At 40.5% G+C, this 17,337-nt stretch overlaps 1 protein-coding gene across 1 annotated transcript in view; it reads right to left on the bottom strand.

Annotated features, from left to right (window-relative positions):
* Window positions 1–2,992: 2,992 nt before the first annotated feature.
* Window positions 2,993–17,337, bottom strand: part of si:ch211-26b3.4 (connector enhancer of kinase suppressor of ras 2) — a 64,772-nt gene continuing 50,427 nt past the window's right edge. Inside the window, exons 12-24 of the mRNA XM_063876525.1 lie at window positions 16,257–16,343; window positions 15,280–15,488; window positions 12,289–12,326; window positions 12,142–12,184; window positions 10,671–10,719; window positions 9,955–10,127; window positions 8,717–8,790; window positions 8,516–8,587; window positions 6,822–6,892; window positions 6,642–6,742; window positions 5,371–6,118; window positions 4,304–4,599; window positions 2,993–3,214 (exon numbers count right to left, since the gene is read on the bottom strand). Coding sequence (XP_063732595.1) covers window positions 3,002–3,214; window positions 4,304–4,599; window positions 5,371–6,118; window positions 6,642–6,742; window positions 6,822–6,892; window positions 8,516–8,587; window positions 8,717–8,790; window positions 9,955–10,127; window positions 10,671–10,719; window positions 12,142–12,184; window positions 12,289–12,326; window positions 15,280–15,488; window positions 16,257–16,343 — 2,174 coding nt within the window. The 3' untranslated portion in view covers window positions 2,993–3,001. The remainder of the gene's footprint in view (window positions 3,215–4,303; window positions 4,600–5,370; window positions 6,119–6,641; window positions 6,743–6,821; window positions 6,893–8,515; window positions 8,588–8,716; window positions 8,791–9,954; window positions 10,128–10,670; window positions 10,720–12,141; window positions 12,185–12,288; window positions 12,327–15,279; window positions 15,489–16,256; window positions 16,344–17,337) is intronic.

The following is a 17,337-nucleotide window of genomic DNA, read 5'->3' on the forward strand; positions in this document are numbered from 1 at the left end:
TGCTGTCTATCAATCCAAGAAAAGGTACACATGAACAGATCATAGCTCGTAGTGCAGAGGATTCAGTTTATTGAAGTCAAAGTTTAACAACTTAAGTTTACAATCTGTATTTTTTGTAATATATATTCATATATATGAAACCAAAAAAAGGCTACTTTAGGAAGAATAAATGTCATTTTCTTTCTTTTTTAATATCATCTTTAGTCAGTTTAATGTACAGAATAACAGTAAGCTAATATTATCCTTGAAAAAGAGCAATATGTTCCTTTTTTAATGTCGCAGTGCAACTTACATCTTACACACCTGTGCAATGTACCATGAGGTGTACACCCCTGAAAGAACACACAGTGGAATCTCCCTTTTCGGCTTGTTTCTGCAGGTCTACACACACAAAGATCTGGGGAGGAATAACAACACAGTCTGTGCCTACAAATCATAACTTGCACTTCCTTATCTACAGTGTGTTGCCTGCAAAGTGGAGCAGCGGTTTGTGAAAGAAAACCACTACAGATGAGAAGTGGAGAGAGACCTGCAAACTGAAACATTGTAACTCTTCTCCAGCTGTGTGTGTGTAGGGTCGCCATCCTTGCCAAAGAGAGGGTTGGGAGGCACAGGGAAAGTGCTTGCATCATTTAGTTTTCTTTGTGGTACTCTCAAATTAACCATTCAAAAGACATGAGCTATATCTCTGGGGTGTGTTTGATATTTCAAGACAGTGTGACATGATGAAAAACCTGATCCTACGCCAAAGAACTACAGTAAAGTATGAAGAATAAGTACATATAGTGCTGGATGCAGCAGGTGCTATGCATGTCTCTCAGGGTCTTCGACACTGGGGGGCACTGTTGAGTCCTTGGCCTGATATTGCAGATGAAATTATTCATCTGGGTTTCACAGACATTACAGAACATTTAGTGTGGAGGGCTTTGACCTCTCAGTTTCATTATGCCTCGAGTGAATGTCAAAATAGCTTTCGTTTCAACTAAGCTAAGATTCCTGCAGACTATTGGTTAGTGTCAGTCTTTCTATGTAAACCAAAACCTTAAATTAGGAGCCCCCTGGTTAGGATGCTAAAGGAGGATCTGCATTAGATCAAGTAACCAAGGAGCAAAAAAATGCTTGCCTCAGCTATTGTACAGTGTGTGTCTTCGAACACTATCGAATGAAAAAACAAGAATACATACAAAGAAAAGGTCATTCTTCAACAGTACTTTTGCATGTATCATGCGCTACAAGTCTAATTATCTTGCAATCATGAGAGGAAGATAAAAAGGGGAGGAAAAAAAAACAAATGATCCACAATATTTTACCCTGTCCAATCAAATCAGTCCCAGGACTTTTCTCATGCAACACATCACCAGGAGAAGGGTCAGCCGCGATGTAAAAACTGTCAATGATGGTGGTTGTTTTTCTGCCACCCTGCGTCTACAGAGTGAAGAGGGGAACACTGCAAAACCTTGGCATAGAATACATCATACTTTACATTATATCTATGACACAAAACGTAAATAGATTTATATATTCTTCTATGTTTAAATATATTTGTAGACTGTACACAAATCTTTAGAAAATGAGACGGCAAATGCTTTTACCTGATATTTTGAACAGCAATGGTAAAGAGGCCGATGAGACATACACCCTGTGATGCAGCCAATGAGATATAGAGATATAGAAAGTGCATTCTTTGTAGTGAGTGACTCCTTAGAAAAGAACTCTCTAGGTCTTGCATTCGCTGTTTAAAAGAAAAGAACAATTGTTTTGCACCCACGCAAATACATACTCTCTGTCTTCCCTCCGCTACCTCTAGAAGCATATCACAGTGGTAGTGGAACGCAAACATTTACATCAGTATACATAGCAGTATACACATATACACAAGTCTTTGACGACTAGAGAGAGAGAGAGAGGAAATAAAGAAAAACATGAAGAGATGATGGACAGAAACACAGAGAGAGGAAAAGAAAAAAGATTGGTACAGAGGATGCAAACTGAAACGTTCAATTGCACTCAGTCAAAGGAGCCTCCTTCTTCGGATAAAATTGTGTGTATTTTCTTAACAGTTCACAGTTTGAAATAGTGTGCAACTAGTCAGCACAATAGGTCCTCAACGCTTGTTTTCACCGGTTCCCAGAGGGAGCCAGATAAACCAGCACTGATGGCTACTTTTCACAGTCTCATACTAAAAGTCAACGCCCTTACTTTCCCCTGCACTGTCCCATCAGATCAGCCTGGAATAACAAGTGAGGTCCCTGTAAATCAGCGAGATATGCAGTGAGAGAAAAAAAAGATTGAGAGAGAAAGGGGGAGAACTGGTGGCTCTGGGTGCAAAGTTCATCAGTACAAAAGTACAGTGCTGTGGTGAAAAGGATTCTCCTCTGTATTGCTGCTACATAGCTCCCCCTGCCCCCTAAAATCAATAGGAAATAAAAAGCAAACCCAAGAAAATACAAAGTAACAAACATGTCAAAAAGTTTCCTTTTTTTCCCATTTTGCTCGACAAGCGTGTGGTGTTTATGCTGAGTTCCATAGACAAAGGAAGATTAATGCTTTCTGTTCAGGCATGCAATAGGCACCCTGTGAGGGTCCTCAGGATTATCAAAAGTTCATACACGCAGATCTCACTGTTCCCTCTATGATATTTACACATCTTACAATGTGTGTACCTGTGTGTGTGTGTGTGTGTGTGTGTGTGTGTGTGTGTGTGTGTGTGTGTGTGTGTGTGTGTGTGTGTGTGTGTGTGTGTTTGTGTGTGTGTGTGTGTGTGTGTGTGTGTGTGTGTGTGTGTGTGTGTGTGTGTGTGTGTGTTCGAGTGAGTGCGTGCTCAGAGTCGTGATCAGGAGAGAGGACTCAATGTAAAGCTCTGTGTGTGTGTGTGTGTGTGTGTGTGTGTGTGTGTGTGTGTGTGTGTGTGTGTGTGTGTGTGTGTGTGTGTGTGTGTGTGTGTGTGTATGTGTGTGTGTGTGTGTGTGTATCAGTTCAGTCTTTGCTCCCCTTCGCTCTTTCACACATGTGTCTCAATAAAGGAGTGTGTGTGGGTCATAAGCGGTGCGGCCAGTGGGGAGAGGTCGTCCTGGCCGTTGGTGCCGCCGGGGCTGAGTTGGCAGATGTCTGAGTAGAGATCGCTGTGCCACTGCTTCCACTCTCTGAAGGTCTGGGAGCACAGGCCAGGGTCCTCCAGTAGGGCACAGATTACTGCAAGCTCTGACTCTTTGGCCTGGGGGGAGCAAAATGCAACAGAGAGTGACCACATTGGATCCTTACAAGTGTGATTATTCAGTAAATCCCCAAATACTCAAGAAAGTTCTAGCTGCAGAGCCCCAGGTTTGGGCCACATGCTCCATTGAACATTTTTGGATTCTAAGCATCAAGAAACCATGTACGCAGGTGACAATCATAAGGATATAATATCATATGTCCAAAGTTAACAATACCACCAAATGTTTTAATCTTATGAAGTAGGTAACATTACGTTAAGCAGAAAATCACTTTTTGATCTTTAGCTAACTATGCCAATTGCGCTCTTAAACTATGAATGTTAGCTAGCTATGCTAATTCAGCTAGCAAACAACATTAAAAGTTGTTTGCTAGTTTTTGATTGGATTCAAATGTTTTCTAATTGATACCACTTTGAAATTAATCAAAAGAACAAATCTAAAACAATATGAACTATTGAAGAGCCAATCGTTGCAGTTGTACTCCTCTCTCTGATGAGGACCGACTGGCACTACAGTGACTCGCTATCGCCTTTAGAGGGACAAGTGGTATTACAAGACAGGAAGGGCAAGGGGAAGCATGCTAATTTCAGTGGATATCTGTAACACAACACAAATATGTTTTGACATTAAGTTAACAATGTAAGCTCTTCAAATTCTGTTGATTATGTTTTGATAAATGATTTAAAATGTAATTCTGACATATTTGACACATTGTATGTTTTTCCCCTGGTACCTACTAACATTCATTTCAGTTTGCTAATGACATCATAGCTAGCTAACATTAGCATTAAGTTATTTCCTGCTTAATGTCATGTTAGCTTATCAAAATTAGGTTTCCTTTATGGTTTTCAGTAAAAGTTGTGTGGCTTGGCTGCGATACAATGGACTCAATATAGGCTACTTTACTTATTAAGGATAAGCATGGTAAAGCAATTTACTACAGTACTACAGTATGCTACGAAGCGCGATTAAAACGTGATTTTCAACAGTTGGTACCGGCAACTGGAGATGGGACCAAGCGCCGGAGTTTGGCCTAAGCATGGAGCTCTGCAGAGGGACACTATTGTTATAATCTGTGTTTGTGCTACCTTCAAGGTGCTGCGGAGGGCTCGGACCCGGTGCAGCCTGTCGTTGAGCAGAGGGTCCCTGGCTCTCTGTGTGAAACAACGTCGAAACTCCTGCCTGCTACAGGGTCTTGAGTCCCCTAGGGCCGTCACGTTGGCTTGCTCCAGGGCCCGGTACAGCTGCTCTAGCCCATCCAACGGTTCCGGCTCGCGGCACTCTGACACCCGCCGCTCCCTTCCCTCAGACACCCTCCTCTCTCTGCTCTCAACTCTCAACTCCCGCAGGTCTGAGACACCCAGGAGAGGAGTCAGATTCACTTCTATAATGACACAATGAACTTCAGTTGGATTGAGTGTGTAAATAGAGAGCTAAAATAATAAATTAATTAGATAATTGACATAAAATGTAACTGCAACTATACTGGTAATTGTGTTTTGGGGATCGAGATTTTATATAGTTTTGTTTTTGTGGCGCAGTTCCTATTTACTTCAATTTGTCAAGATTTTTTGTAAATGTTATGATTCTTCGTTCATTGTGGAGCATTTGAGCAAAAACGTCTCCTTAACAGGAGATACTAGGTAACAAAGGATGAGTAATTGGTGTACACATGCTTATTTCGGGTTATTCCATTAAGAAGTAAAGCTACAGTTTCCCTTTTTTCACCAGAAAAGTGAAGGGCCTTCTGTCTGCTTTGTAATTGCTTTTACTTTTGATAAGACTTTTACTATTGAGTATTTAACAGTGTTGTCAAATACAGCTAAGTGAAGTATATATGAATACTTCCTCCAACACTGACTAAATTATACTTTCTTAGCAATAATACATTATATGTATGCTGTTTTTCCTCTTATTACCCTATGTTACATAACCCGCCAGCTACACTTTCAACTTGCTTACATTTGATTTCCTAATATTACAACAAAGTTAATATGCAGTACGGTAAATTCTACGATAATCTCTAATTAAGGAAATCATAATTTATAGCACATTAGCTACTTAAAAGACACTTTCTCTGAGGACCAGAGGGACCTTTTCATGCATTCTCAAGTGTTTTCTCTCGTTTAAAACAGATTATGTGTAATTGTCTTACCGTCTTCCGCCTCGAGTATATCTGCAGCCTGCTCCTCTGCATCCTCGTCCTCGCTCCTCTCCTCCATGTGAGCCGGGGTGTGCAACAGCTTAGCTGGCATGGGGTCTCTGTTCCTGGGCAGACTCTGGCTGCGCTGCTTGTGAGAGCGTCGGTGTGAGTGGCTGTGTGTGTGTGGCCCTCGCTCCAGAGGGAAGGGCCCGTCCCGCTCCCTGTCCCTCTCTGCGGCGTGGTGTCTCCGTACTGGTAGCGTGGCCTGTCTGCGTCTCTCAGGGGACATACCATGTCTGCCCAGCCCTCCGTACAGTCCCATATCTCCTACCATGCTCCCCATCAGGCCCCCGTACTCATTCTCCCCCGGGGCCGTCTGGAGAAAGTGCAGCCCTGAACTGGTCAGAGGGGTCTCGATGAGGTCTTGCCAGGAGCGCCTCTCACGATGGGTGGAGCGGCAGCCAGATGAGTGGGTGCTGGTGCTGCCCGTGCCCATGCCCATACCATCTCCACGCTGGTCCTCGGCTGAGGAGTGGGAGTGAGTTGACTCGCTGGAGAAGTGCCGGCCGTGCTTGGGCTCTGGGAAGGGGCTTGAGGAGTTCACCTGTAGAGTGAGAGGGGAGGTGGAAGAGACCATCTGTGGAGGGATGGGAGAGGTGGAGGCACTCATTGATGGAGGGAGTGGGGACGGAGTGGAGCGCATAAGACTCATGGAGCTGACCGAGCGGGGCAACTGGTCGTAACTGTGAAGGAAGTTATTCTGAAGGCCCAAGGGTGCGTGAGACAGTTGGGAGGATACAAGTTGACAGAAAGGAGAAATGTGAGCGCGGATACAAGGAAAACGTGACCCGCAAAACAAGGACAGTGAGGAGGTGTGCGAGGAAAGAGAGAAGAAAGAAGGACAGGAAAAATAAAGGGCAGAAAGAGAACAAAAGATGAGAGCAAAAAAAGCAATGAAATGGCAGAATGACTGTTGTATGGCTCAGCTGTGGAAACATGGTACACTGGACCTTCTTCATGTACAAGTCCTGTTCGGGTTTACATTATCTTTCAGAGATGTGATGAGCATTTGCAATTGTCGCCACCTAGAGGTCAGATTAAGAAGAAATTCTGGCAGCAGATCACGGATAATCGTGGCTGCTTACTCTCACACTCTGATGTTTTATTAATGCTAAGAGCTCTGGTCTTTGCAGCTCGGAAAACTGTTGGGCTTTTAGGAATAAAATATTCCATCCGAATGAAAACCTGCAAAGAAAATGTTGAGTGTGTGTTTGTGTACTTACTGATGGCGTGCGGTGGTAAGTATCACAGAGGGATGAGGGTCCCTCCTGTTTGAGCGTCATCGAGCCATCGACCTCGTCTTGATCACTCTCACTCCAGTAGTCTGAAATCGAGATAATAACACAATGTTTACTATTCACGGGCGAAAATTGGTAATATCAAGGAAAGTGAATCCAGCTCACCTTCATCGGGGCGTGGCACCTTGTCATCTGGTGTGTAGCCAATGGCAGCTAGCCCTAGTCGGTTCATCCATCTATAGGAAACAAGGAGAGGGAACAGGTGAGATGTGTGAAGGAAGGGGAAGGAAGGTGTCAGAGCGGAGGAGAGGAAAGGATGGGTAATACTGGGTAAGTGGTAGGTGATGAATAAAAAAAAACTTTTACTTTAAATAATTGAAGTGGTGTCTCTGAACGGTTTATAACTGTCTTAGGAGAGAAAAACATCGAGATAATTAGAGAGATGGATGCAGAAAAGGAGAAGTGACAATCCTCTATCCCATCAGAGAGTCTCAGATGGTATTCTCTTTCTACATCCATCCTCCGTCAGATCCCGGCTTGTCCCGTGACTCTCTGCAGACACCCAATAATAAGGTTGCAGCTAAGAATAGAAGCCCAGTCATTGCACAAGGAACAGGAAACTTGCATAATACAGGAAGCAGCTTCCACATTTATATCAATGTGTCTTATTGTCACAAAGTCCAAGAGACTAAAATTAACAATGAAAACTGGTATTCCTTTCTGACATTAAACTCAACTTTTGCCCCAAAACTATCAGAGTTTGAGCCTCACTGTTGCACAGGGTAACATTTTCCTTCATGAAAATGAACAAAGGCACTGTAGTTTCATTGAAATAATCCCAGATACATAGCTCAGCTTCCAGAGATACTCAGTTGTACAACAAATGTGTATTAATCCATTGCTGAAAGTAGCCCCCCTAAAATGCATATTTCCTCCTGTTTCAGTACAGTTTGAAAAGTTTTGAGAAATAGAGTAAACCAATCCAAACTTTAGTCTTAGTTGGCTGTGAATAAGGAGAATTGAGGATATCTTAATCAGTTTTGTGAATCACTTTTGCCTTTGATTGTATTTAGTATGGGTTCCTATTATCTGTCTACATACGGAGGGTATAATATACCACAAATTATACCTCTTTTCACTGCAAGAACCTTCCCAGGAACCTTTTTACTGTAGGAACTCAGGAAGTTTATCTGCTTGTGACTGGAGAAAATTCTAAAGCATCTAAATGTACTTCTTACGCTATATTATTAGTATTTTTCAATGGCCCTGGGACTATCAAGGCGGAGCTTGCTGCAACAAATGATGCTGATACGCCAAGTATTTCCAATCGCAACTGCTGCAAACACTATATTATTGTAACAGTCCGATATTATTGCCTCCGGAAGCTGAGAAAATCCAGATGTAAGCTTGATGTATTTCAAGAGATATATGGAGATTCTTCTGATGACTATACCATAAACACCGACTTCATCACACATACATACAAATGCACATGAAAGGGCTGTCACACACCAACCTTCGAGCGCAGCATGGAAGTCAAATATAGCTAGTAATTACCCTCCCCCAATTATCACCCCATGTCATTGAGGAGAGGTGTGGATAATTAGAGCTCATCATACCGCAAACCTCTCCTGTGTCGTTGAGTGTGGCACACACGTGCCACACTCAACGACACACACAGTGCTACATTTAACAACAGAGGGCCGGATTCATGCCTTATTCATGCCAATGTTGTGTGGGCTGTTGCCTTGTGTAAACTTGGTTTACTCAGTTGAAATATTCATGAAAAGACATGTGACGTCCCCAGCTTCTGACTGTCGTCCCCATTAAGACACCAACACACACTGAGACACACTCACCTGTTCATTTCCTCAAGACAATCTGTGGCAAAGAAGAAGCTCTTGATTTTTGGATGACAGGCTTTGAAGGCACTGTAGTCAGCCGGGGGGAGAAGAAGACTGATTAGTGATTTTCACGGTAGGTGTACATGCGTGCATGTCATGTGGGTGATAGCAAATGTGGTTGATTAGTGATTTCGGCGACATGTGAAGGACACTCACAATTTCCGTCTGCACTCTATGGCTCGGTCTATTCTGAACTCAGGGAGGCTGATGAAGCCCTCAGCCTTCTCATCCTGCAGGCACAGACAGATGGAGAGTGGTGGTACATTATCAACACAGAGAACAAAATGTCATACATACTGATGTACCAATTTTTATGTTGGATAGCAGTACTCAAGTCAAACATATGAAAACAGCATATGCTGTTTGTATTGGCTCCTTTCCCAACTTAACATGAGGAAAAAGATACATTAGAATTGACTATCTAAGCTTTAAAACTGGAGCATAGAAACACATACACGATTAATTTTCAGGTCTTTTTCTTCCTAATTTGCAGATATTTGTGTTAGTCTAGTCATCCAAACATGACAACTACACCTTAAAGTCTCACATTGATTTCTGTACTTATATTAAGTGAAACTACTACTGAATGCAACAAACAAATAAACCTTAATTAGAGCTACAGCATTAATTAATAAGGTAAAATTAATGGTTATTTTACAGATGTAAGAATTAGATGTTTTCCATATTTGAAGTCAAGTAAATGGACATGTTTCATTTCTGATGTTTTATATAACGATCAATCAATTATCGATACAAAAAACTGTAAAAGTAATCAACAATAAAAATAATCTGTACTTTCAACAAAAGCTGAGAGCGAAAAGGATTAACAGTGATATTATATAAAAAAGCGATGAAAGCAACACGGAATGAATTCCATATACATAAAAATGGTTTTACCTTTTACCCTATCCTTAAAACATTTCTGGACGAATGATCTCATTATTATATTTGTTTTATAACACCAGGCAAAACTTTTATGAACAACATGTACAATGGACGGCTACATTTTCAATTGTGAACTATCCTTTAAAAAAAAAAATGTAACCTAAAATCTTTAGCTGGAATCTCACCAGTTGAATTGGCAATGTTGTTATTTTATGTGTATTGTCTAGATATATATTTTGTATATATACATGCAATAAAAAGTGAGCAGCAGTGGCAAAAATATTCAGATTTCTATTACCTGGGTTAAGATACGAAGTGACTGGATCCTACGACTTCCACTATGCAACTCAATGGTATATTTCATTCTAGATAAATAACACTGTTTCAGTTGCAAGTATGTTTTGTCAATAAAGTTGTTCCACAAACTAAATGCAGGTGCAGGAAGATGTTGCAGAGTTTTGCTTTAACGGTGAGATCCAGCACAGATTGACGTGAATGTTATTCCTTACATTTTGGTTAGTGTACCAGTAGAGGCAGGACTCCTTGAGAATAAACCAGTACTTCCTCCACTTCTGGGTGAAGTAACCTTTAGCATCCTTCTTCTTCCACAGCCAGCCCTCACAGTCACCGTGGCCAAGGTCCTTACAGGAAATTCTCCTTCTACTGGCACTAGTGAGGGAACCTGCACAGAGAGAAAAGAACGTTGTTGAGTCATTTTGAATTAGGAAAAACAGTAGTAATAAAACTAGTGTAACCAATTATCTAGCGGTTCCAGGCTGACTTATTCGAAATGTCTGGACTTTCAAGTCTGTAGTATCTTCAAGTAAGAGTTTATTCTTGAAAATCAGATAGCCATGTAAATGATTTGATTCCTCTAAACTGAAGAAGTTTTTACACATCTCCAGAGCTTAACAATAGTCAGTGCCAGTATAAATATAAAAGAGGTAAACAATAAATCAGTTATGGCAGGCGATTGTAAGACAATCTGTAAATGTCAATATAATATTGTGGAAGTGCACTGGTTTTGCAACAGAGCATGCATTACTTTCCTGTGCATCTGGACTTTTCAATATATTGTCATGCTTCAGTCTTAGTTAGATTTCAGACATTTGGATTGAGACACATTTTGGAATTAAACGTTTTCTGTTTTGGATCTTCGTATGCCAACATACATACAGTGTTAGAACTGCAAAAAGGTAACGTAAGAAAGAGAAAATGTGCATACCTTTACTTCTCTTTTTGGTTTTCGTTCTTAGAGAGGTGTAATGGAAAGACTAGAAGGGAGAGGGAAAAAAAAGCCAGCTCAAAAAAAAAGAGATCTAGGTTGGTGTTCATGTACATGAGAGGTTACAGCGAGTTCACACTACATGTCTAGCTTATTTTTATTTTATTATCCAGCCCACAGCAGGGAGGATTACTGGCACAGAGGGATCACAACAGTAATACTGCTGCAGCAAGGAAATGACCTACAACCTGTGATGGAGAACTGAAAAAGGTATGCCACTGAGACTAAAACCTAGTGATGCCAGGATGGAACGGACTGGATTACCTACTACTTTTAGAAATTAAAAAACACTGAAATGCATCACAAAGGTCTATCATTTTCATGATCCTACTTAGTTGTACACTTTTCATTATTCTTTATGAAAGAGACATTGCTGGTGAAGTCAACCAATGGTTATCAATTCCATGTTGGTTGGAGTATCTTGGGTTTTCGTTAGCTATGCTAGCAGCATACTTGCTAAAAGAAACAGCTAATGTGGCCCAAAAGGTTAATGATAAAATGTAGGGTAACAAGAATCAGTGAGTAATGTCTGTTATAGAGGCAACTTTTTCTAAAGTTACCTGACATTAGCAAGCATTCTAGTATTAGCCCCCATTAGCAGCAGAGTGTATTGAATTGAAAGGGGTGACTTTTATTACTTATGAATTAAAGATTGTATTTGTAAGAGGACTTTTTTTCATTCAAAGTTACAGAATCTAATGTGGTTAACAAACACTTGAATTTCACACAATGCATTTCAGAAGAAGCTAATGTAGGCTAGGATGTTTTCACAGCTGAATACATCTTCTGGGTTTTTATCTAGGTAACAAAGCCGAGCAAATATCTGTTTACAGTGGAGCTGACTCATTGTTCGTTACAACTCGTAGTGCTTTAAAGGAGAGGCGAGGGCCAATGACTAAGACAGCTTTCTGTGTCACAGTAACCTAAATACAGAAAATAGTTTACCTCAGCTGACTGTTATCTTTTATTTAATTATCAAAGTCCCCAATGGATTCAATCTCAAATATCTCTCCAGTTTTTGCCTGGCTGTATGTTTGGCTATTATTAGGATTTGGACAGACTCCATCTCCCTGTAACAGTGGGTGAGTTGTCATGTTAAGGCAAAAAAAGGTGTTTTATTTCAATGCTAGACTTGCATTCATGCAGTAAAATATGGAATAACATTCTTAATTCAGATTCAGCAGGAGGTTTTTCCCATTTTTATGAAAGTTTTAGTTTTTTTATAGTGAGTTAATTGTTAATGTGACTGATACTTCTGTTGCCCGATTAAAATTCAGTAAAAGTCAGAATAAAAATGTACTGAAAAAGGAAGCATTATTAAAACATCAGGTAAATACAACATCAGAACTATAGATTTATAAAACATGTTAAAAGTAGACAGTCAGCTCTTTGGCTCTGGCTGCTCTCCTACCTTCCTCATGGAGGCGGCTCCTGAGCTCCCTGAGCCGGAGTACCTGTGGGATGACACACAGGATTAAATGTAACCACAAACGACTCTTTCAACTCCTTCCGTGAATCCATGTGGTCAAACCACAAACCACCACAACCACAGACTTACCGGTCTATTGTGTCCGCTCGCAGTGTGTCCGCACCCCGCTGAGAGAGAGAAGGGAAAAAAAGGCCTCATTTAAGACTTGCACTTCATCTTTGCAGCTTTGTTGGTAATAATCATTCTGTGTGTTGTGGTTTATTTTGTGTTTGTATAGGGGATGTATCTTTATAAGCCAATTTCTTTCTAAACTATATTCTAACTTTCTTTTTCTTTTTAACAATTTTTTTAATTTCGTATCCAAACCAAAACCCTTTTCCAATTCCACCATAATTTGTTTAAGTGTATGCATTTCAAAGATGGTTAGACGTGTTGAAAATGCATCTCTGGGAAAACTCTGAAAATCCAGAACAAGTTTGGGGAGATCTGATCATTATTTTAACAGATACATGTAAAAAGGAAAACTCTGTCCCTTTAGGAGAGGCCTAGATTTTCACAATCCGTTTTGTAAAGGTTTCAAACATCAACCAGAAAAACAAATTTTGAAATAAAATATTTGAATACCAACATTAATATTACACATCTAAATTAAAGTTATGAAGAAATGTAATCTTACTTTGTTCCAAAGAACCTCGGGAAGTGGTACCTCAACTTTTAGGGGCCTTAGTTCATCTACAAAATGCTAGACAAAGACATAAAACTTCTCTATAATTGTCCATCGGTAAGTTCAAAATAACATGTTTTTTTACATAAATGTTGATGTTAATCGAAAAGATTCATGCAGAGTGGACGAGGGAGAAGAAACAAGCAGGTCATTAAGGTTAGCGTATGCTTGTTAGTGCAGGATAGTATACCTCATGTGCCACCAAATAGATGTGAGTCACCAGCATGAGAAGCTGAGAGGGTTAGAGAGGCTGGTGTTAGCTAAACTGTTAGCGTGCCGCTGTGTGTGTTTGCGTGTGTCGTGTTTTAAGCACAGTCTGTCAGTCGCTCTTGTAATTTGTCTGGCTGATGCTGAGTCATGCACCTACTCACAGGGATACGTGTTTTGCGTGAGTGTGCGCATGCCAGTGTGTGTGTGTGTGTGTGTGTGTGTGTGTGTGTGTGTGTGAGTGTGTGTGTGTGTGTGTTTGTCCAGAATAAACTCCTATTTAGACTCAGGCGTGTCTGAGGAGATGGGGATATTAGGATGAGTTAGGATGAGTCGTGAGATAGCTACCCTGCTTGCAAATGTGCTCCCCGGTGCTAGTGTGTGTCTGTTTGTATATGCCTGTGTGTGTTCTGTGTGTGTGCCTGAGAGAAAAGTTACAGAGGGGCGTGTTTCAGAGATTATCATTCTCATAATCTGTGAATCTGGCAGCCATGCAATGACACTGATCATCCTCACCCTCCTTTGTCTCCTCTACCTGACACAAACAACAACGTGTGTGAATCTGTGAACACTGTGACCTATCCTGCAAACACAAACCTTCGGAGAGGACATGCACTTGTAGGAAGTAATGCGAATGAGTCAGAGTAAAAGCCTTGAAGGTGATTCAGGTGCCACTACCAGTCATTTATTAATAGTATTTTTCAATAAAAGCATTAGTAATAGCTGAATTTTATTAAGCTGCTTCAGTTTGAGCATTCTGGTATTGTGCACACTGGCTTAAGTCAAAATGTCTTCAGTAAAATAAACAAGAAACTACCTATACTCTAAGACTTTTACTCTGATTAATCATGTGATCCATTAGATCAAGTCAACAGATCAATATATTAACAAATTAACATTGTAATATATGAAAATGTCACATGCAAAAAGTGCATAAGTTGCGCAATAACAATTTATGTGCAATGTATTTAAACAGAAATATGTCATTATTAATAACTGTGCAATATTTACCTGGCTGCTATATCTCATTACAGGGTGTGTATTTTGTAAATTGTGTGTTTTCCTTTGTCTTAATATATTTTAAATGCATATTTTCTTTTGTAAAGCTGTCTTTGGCTCTGTTGCTGCTGTAGCAAATTAAAATGTCCTCTCTGTGGGACCAATAAAGGGATTCTGATTCTGATTCATAACATAAATTAAGAACTTTTTATTTTACTAATATTTATTGAAGTAAAGGAGCAATGTACTTCGTTCACATCTCTATCTGAAGTTTACTGTAGTTCACATCAAATGCAATATGTTTTTTGATTATTCTATTGTATATTTCCTTTAACTTCTACTGTAAACATCTTTTTCATTTTCTCATGATCCGCGCGTTGTTTACCGCATTAGATCCATTTAGTTTAGTGATCAGTTCAATAGTTAATAACTGTTGCTACCTGTGTGTGCAGTTTATAGTAAGGTGGATGCATTTAAAATAACATTGTTTATACAAGCCAGACCTTTCCTTTCTGTAAATAATTTTAAAGATTTCTTTTTTACACTAACAATGAATTACTCTAAATTCAGACTGAAAACATCTATTGTGTTGGGTGTCGAACATACATACTCTGTATATGTGTTGGCAGTGCCCTTCTTAAAGGCTTAGTAGTCTCCTAAAACATCTTGGATATCTAGTTTAGGCAAAGGTTCTCAAAAAGGTATTTATATCGCAGTTAAACCGGACTGTGATCCGCTATGTTGATTAATACACAATTGGTGGGGTGGACTACCGACTATGTACAGCAGCAGAAGGTTGTACACTACAGTTTCTATGTTGAGAGTAATGAACATGAACATTAAGCAGTATAGCTTATTCATGCCTCACTAATAATGTTTGGTCAACAATGGAGCTCCAACAGCACAGAACAGAGGAATAAGATAAAGTATATCCTGTTCAAACCACATCTATAATATCAGTAGGATCAAACAATTGTTGGTTTTGGTCCTTTTATGGGATTTGTTTACATAAAAAAATCTAGCCAGTATTATCTTTTACCTGTTATTCACATGAGTCCATTAGTCCATGTGAATACAAATGAGAAATACAGGACCACCCACACTTCTAAGTAAATTAACCAGACAAATGTAGACACAAATTGAAAAAGTGAGTTAAACAAATGTAAAAGAACCCAGACTGGTGTACATACGGGCAAAGCATCGGGTGGTTGGTCTAGGCGCAGAGTGGAGGACAGCATGGAGGGGCTGATGGGAAAGCTAGGGCTGCTGGGATTGCGGCTCTTGCGCCGAGAGCGTCTGGTGGAATCCCTCCGACTCTCTCTGCCTGGACCCTCGGGCTCCTCCTCGATCACCAGGATCTTGTCGTCGCTAAGGTAACGCAGCAGGGAGTTGTCTGAATCTGTGGGGATGAGGAAGGGAAAAGGCAGGGAGCAGTTAGAGGATGGACAGGCTCAACTTTAAGGGACAAACCCACAGAGGAGGGGGGAGAGAAAGCCTCATAGAGTCGAGGGATAACCCAAGAGTAGAGACGGATGAGACACTTACAGATAAAAAGCCAACAGAAAGGGATAAAAGGGCCTCAGAGCTGAAGCATCTGATATGGATCCACAGCTGGGGACATACAGTTAATCTGTTTGCCATGATTAAGCTGATTTGGAGGACACTACTGCTCAATCCTGTCAGTCACAGAAAGTGTTATTCCTCTCTAGCTACAGATAGAAAAAGCTTCTCATTTAATTTGTTTATTATCCATTTACCAAAATGAGGAGAAAGTGACTGAAGGAAAGAGATAGAGAAAGGCAGATCCCAGTAGTGTGCTTTAATGTTATTCATGGACTTTCTGATGGTAGAGTGGAGGATCCTCGGTTGAATACAGATCAAGTCTCGCTGCAAAACGGTGAAGCTGGTTAGAATTGGTCAAAAAGAAACTCCCTCATTTCCAGAGCAGCTGTATAAATGCAATTTCCTTGCATTTATGTGTCCTTGCAGCTCTGTCTGATACATACCTGGAAGATATGTATCCTCACACAACCACACCACCATGAAAACCAGAGGATGAGCTGAAATGTGTTGAGTATGGAGCAAAGCGCGTCACCAATCCAAACCGTTTGTATATATTGTGTGAGGGGCTGTGTGATTGTGTGTGTGTTTGTGTGTGTGTGTGTACCTCGGCTCCCTCTCTTGCCCATGCTGGGTTCCTTGGCTTCAGTCATCCAGTTATATTCAGGAGGCATGGAAACAGGTCTGAGGTCACCTGGAACGACCAATCAGCAATCAGAGAGTCGTCTAAGCGGGGGAGGAGTGGGGCTGTCGCGGGAAGACGGTGACTGAGAGACAGCGTGGGAGACAGCTGGACAGGGGTGGACAGGTGAGACAAAGTGTGTGCAGGTGAGGGGGGGAGGAATGGGAGACCCTCTGGTTATGATGTACAAGTTGGGGATCGCACAGCCTTATCTTTTAATAATGTCAAGTTTTTCATTCACAGTTTGTTAAATCCAACACACGGTAGTTGGCTGAACATACGGTAATGATAATGTGCAAATCTGCTAGCTTTTTTTTGATAGCTTATTATCACTACTGAGCTATTATTTCAAGTCTTGTAAAAAGTAGAAGGTTTTTCAACAAAATAAATTGCCACGGTGTTGGACTTCTAATGGATCAACAAGTGCATGTTGAATATTCATTTTGTTTTATCTCTATTTTTGTCTCTGGTGGCAACTGAGGTGAATATGTATTGTTATTCAGCAGAAAAATGACTTTGTTTTTCTACAATATATTGCTGGGCAGCTAATGTACAGTTGGTTGGGCACTAATTGTTGAAATGCTAGTACTGAAAATAGTGTTAATAAGAGAAGAGTTTGCTTACGGAAATCCAAAATAATTACCTAAAAGAAGCTTAAATCTCCGTGACCAGCACCAAACAATGGCGGATGACAATAACCTTTGCCAAAGAGGTTATATTTGTGGTTTGATTTGTTTTTCAGTTGATTAAAACTAAATAGGGGACGATTTTTAGGAAACTTGGCGTCAGGCAAGGAAAATCCATTTATTTTGGAGTTGATCTGAATCAAGGGTTAATACATGCATTATTTTTCAGTTATGTAAACTGCTATGGTGGAGGCTTGCGCCCACCGAGTACTGATTCTCTGTGGATTAGTGGTTTGGGAGCCAATCCCTTTGCATAATGCATTGTCATTGACCCATTATTAATAGATTCATTGATTAACGTTCACGTCCAGTTGTGTTCT

Source organism: Eleginops maclovinus, chromosome 23, assembly GCF_036324505.1.
Source record: "Eleginops maclovinus isolate JMC-PN-2008 ecotype Puerto Natales chromosome 23, JC_Emac_rtc_rv5, whole genome shotgun sequence".
Taxonomy (NCBI): domain Eukaryota; kingdom Metazoa; phylum Chordata; class Actinopteri; order Perciformes; family Eleginopidae; genus Eleginops; species Eleginops maclovinus.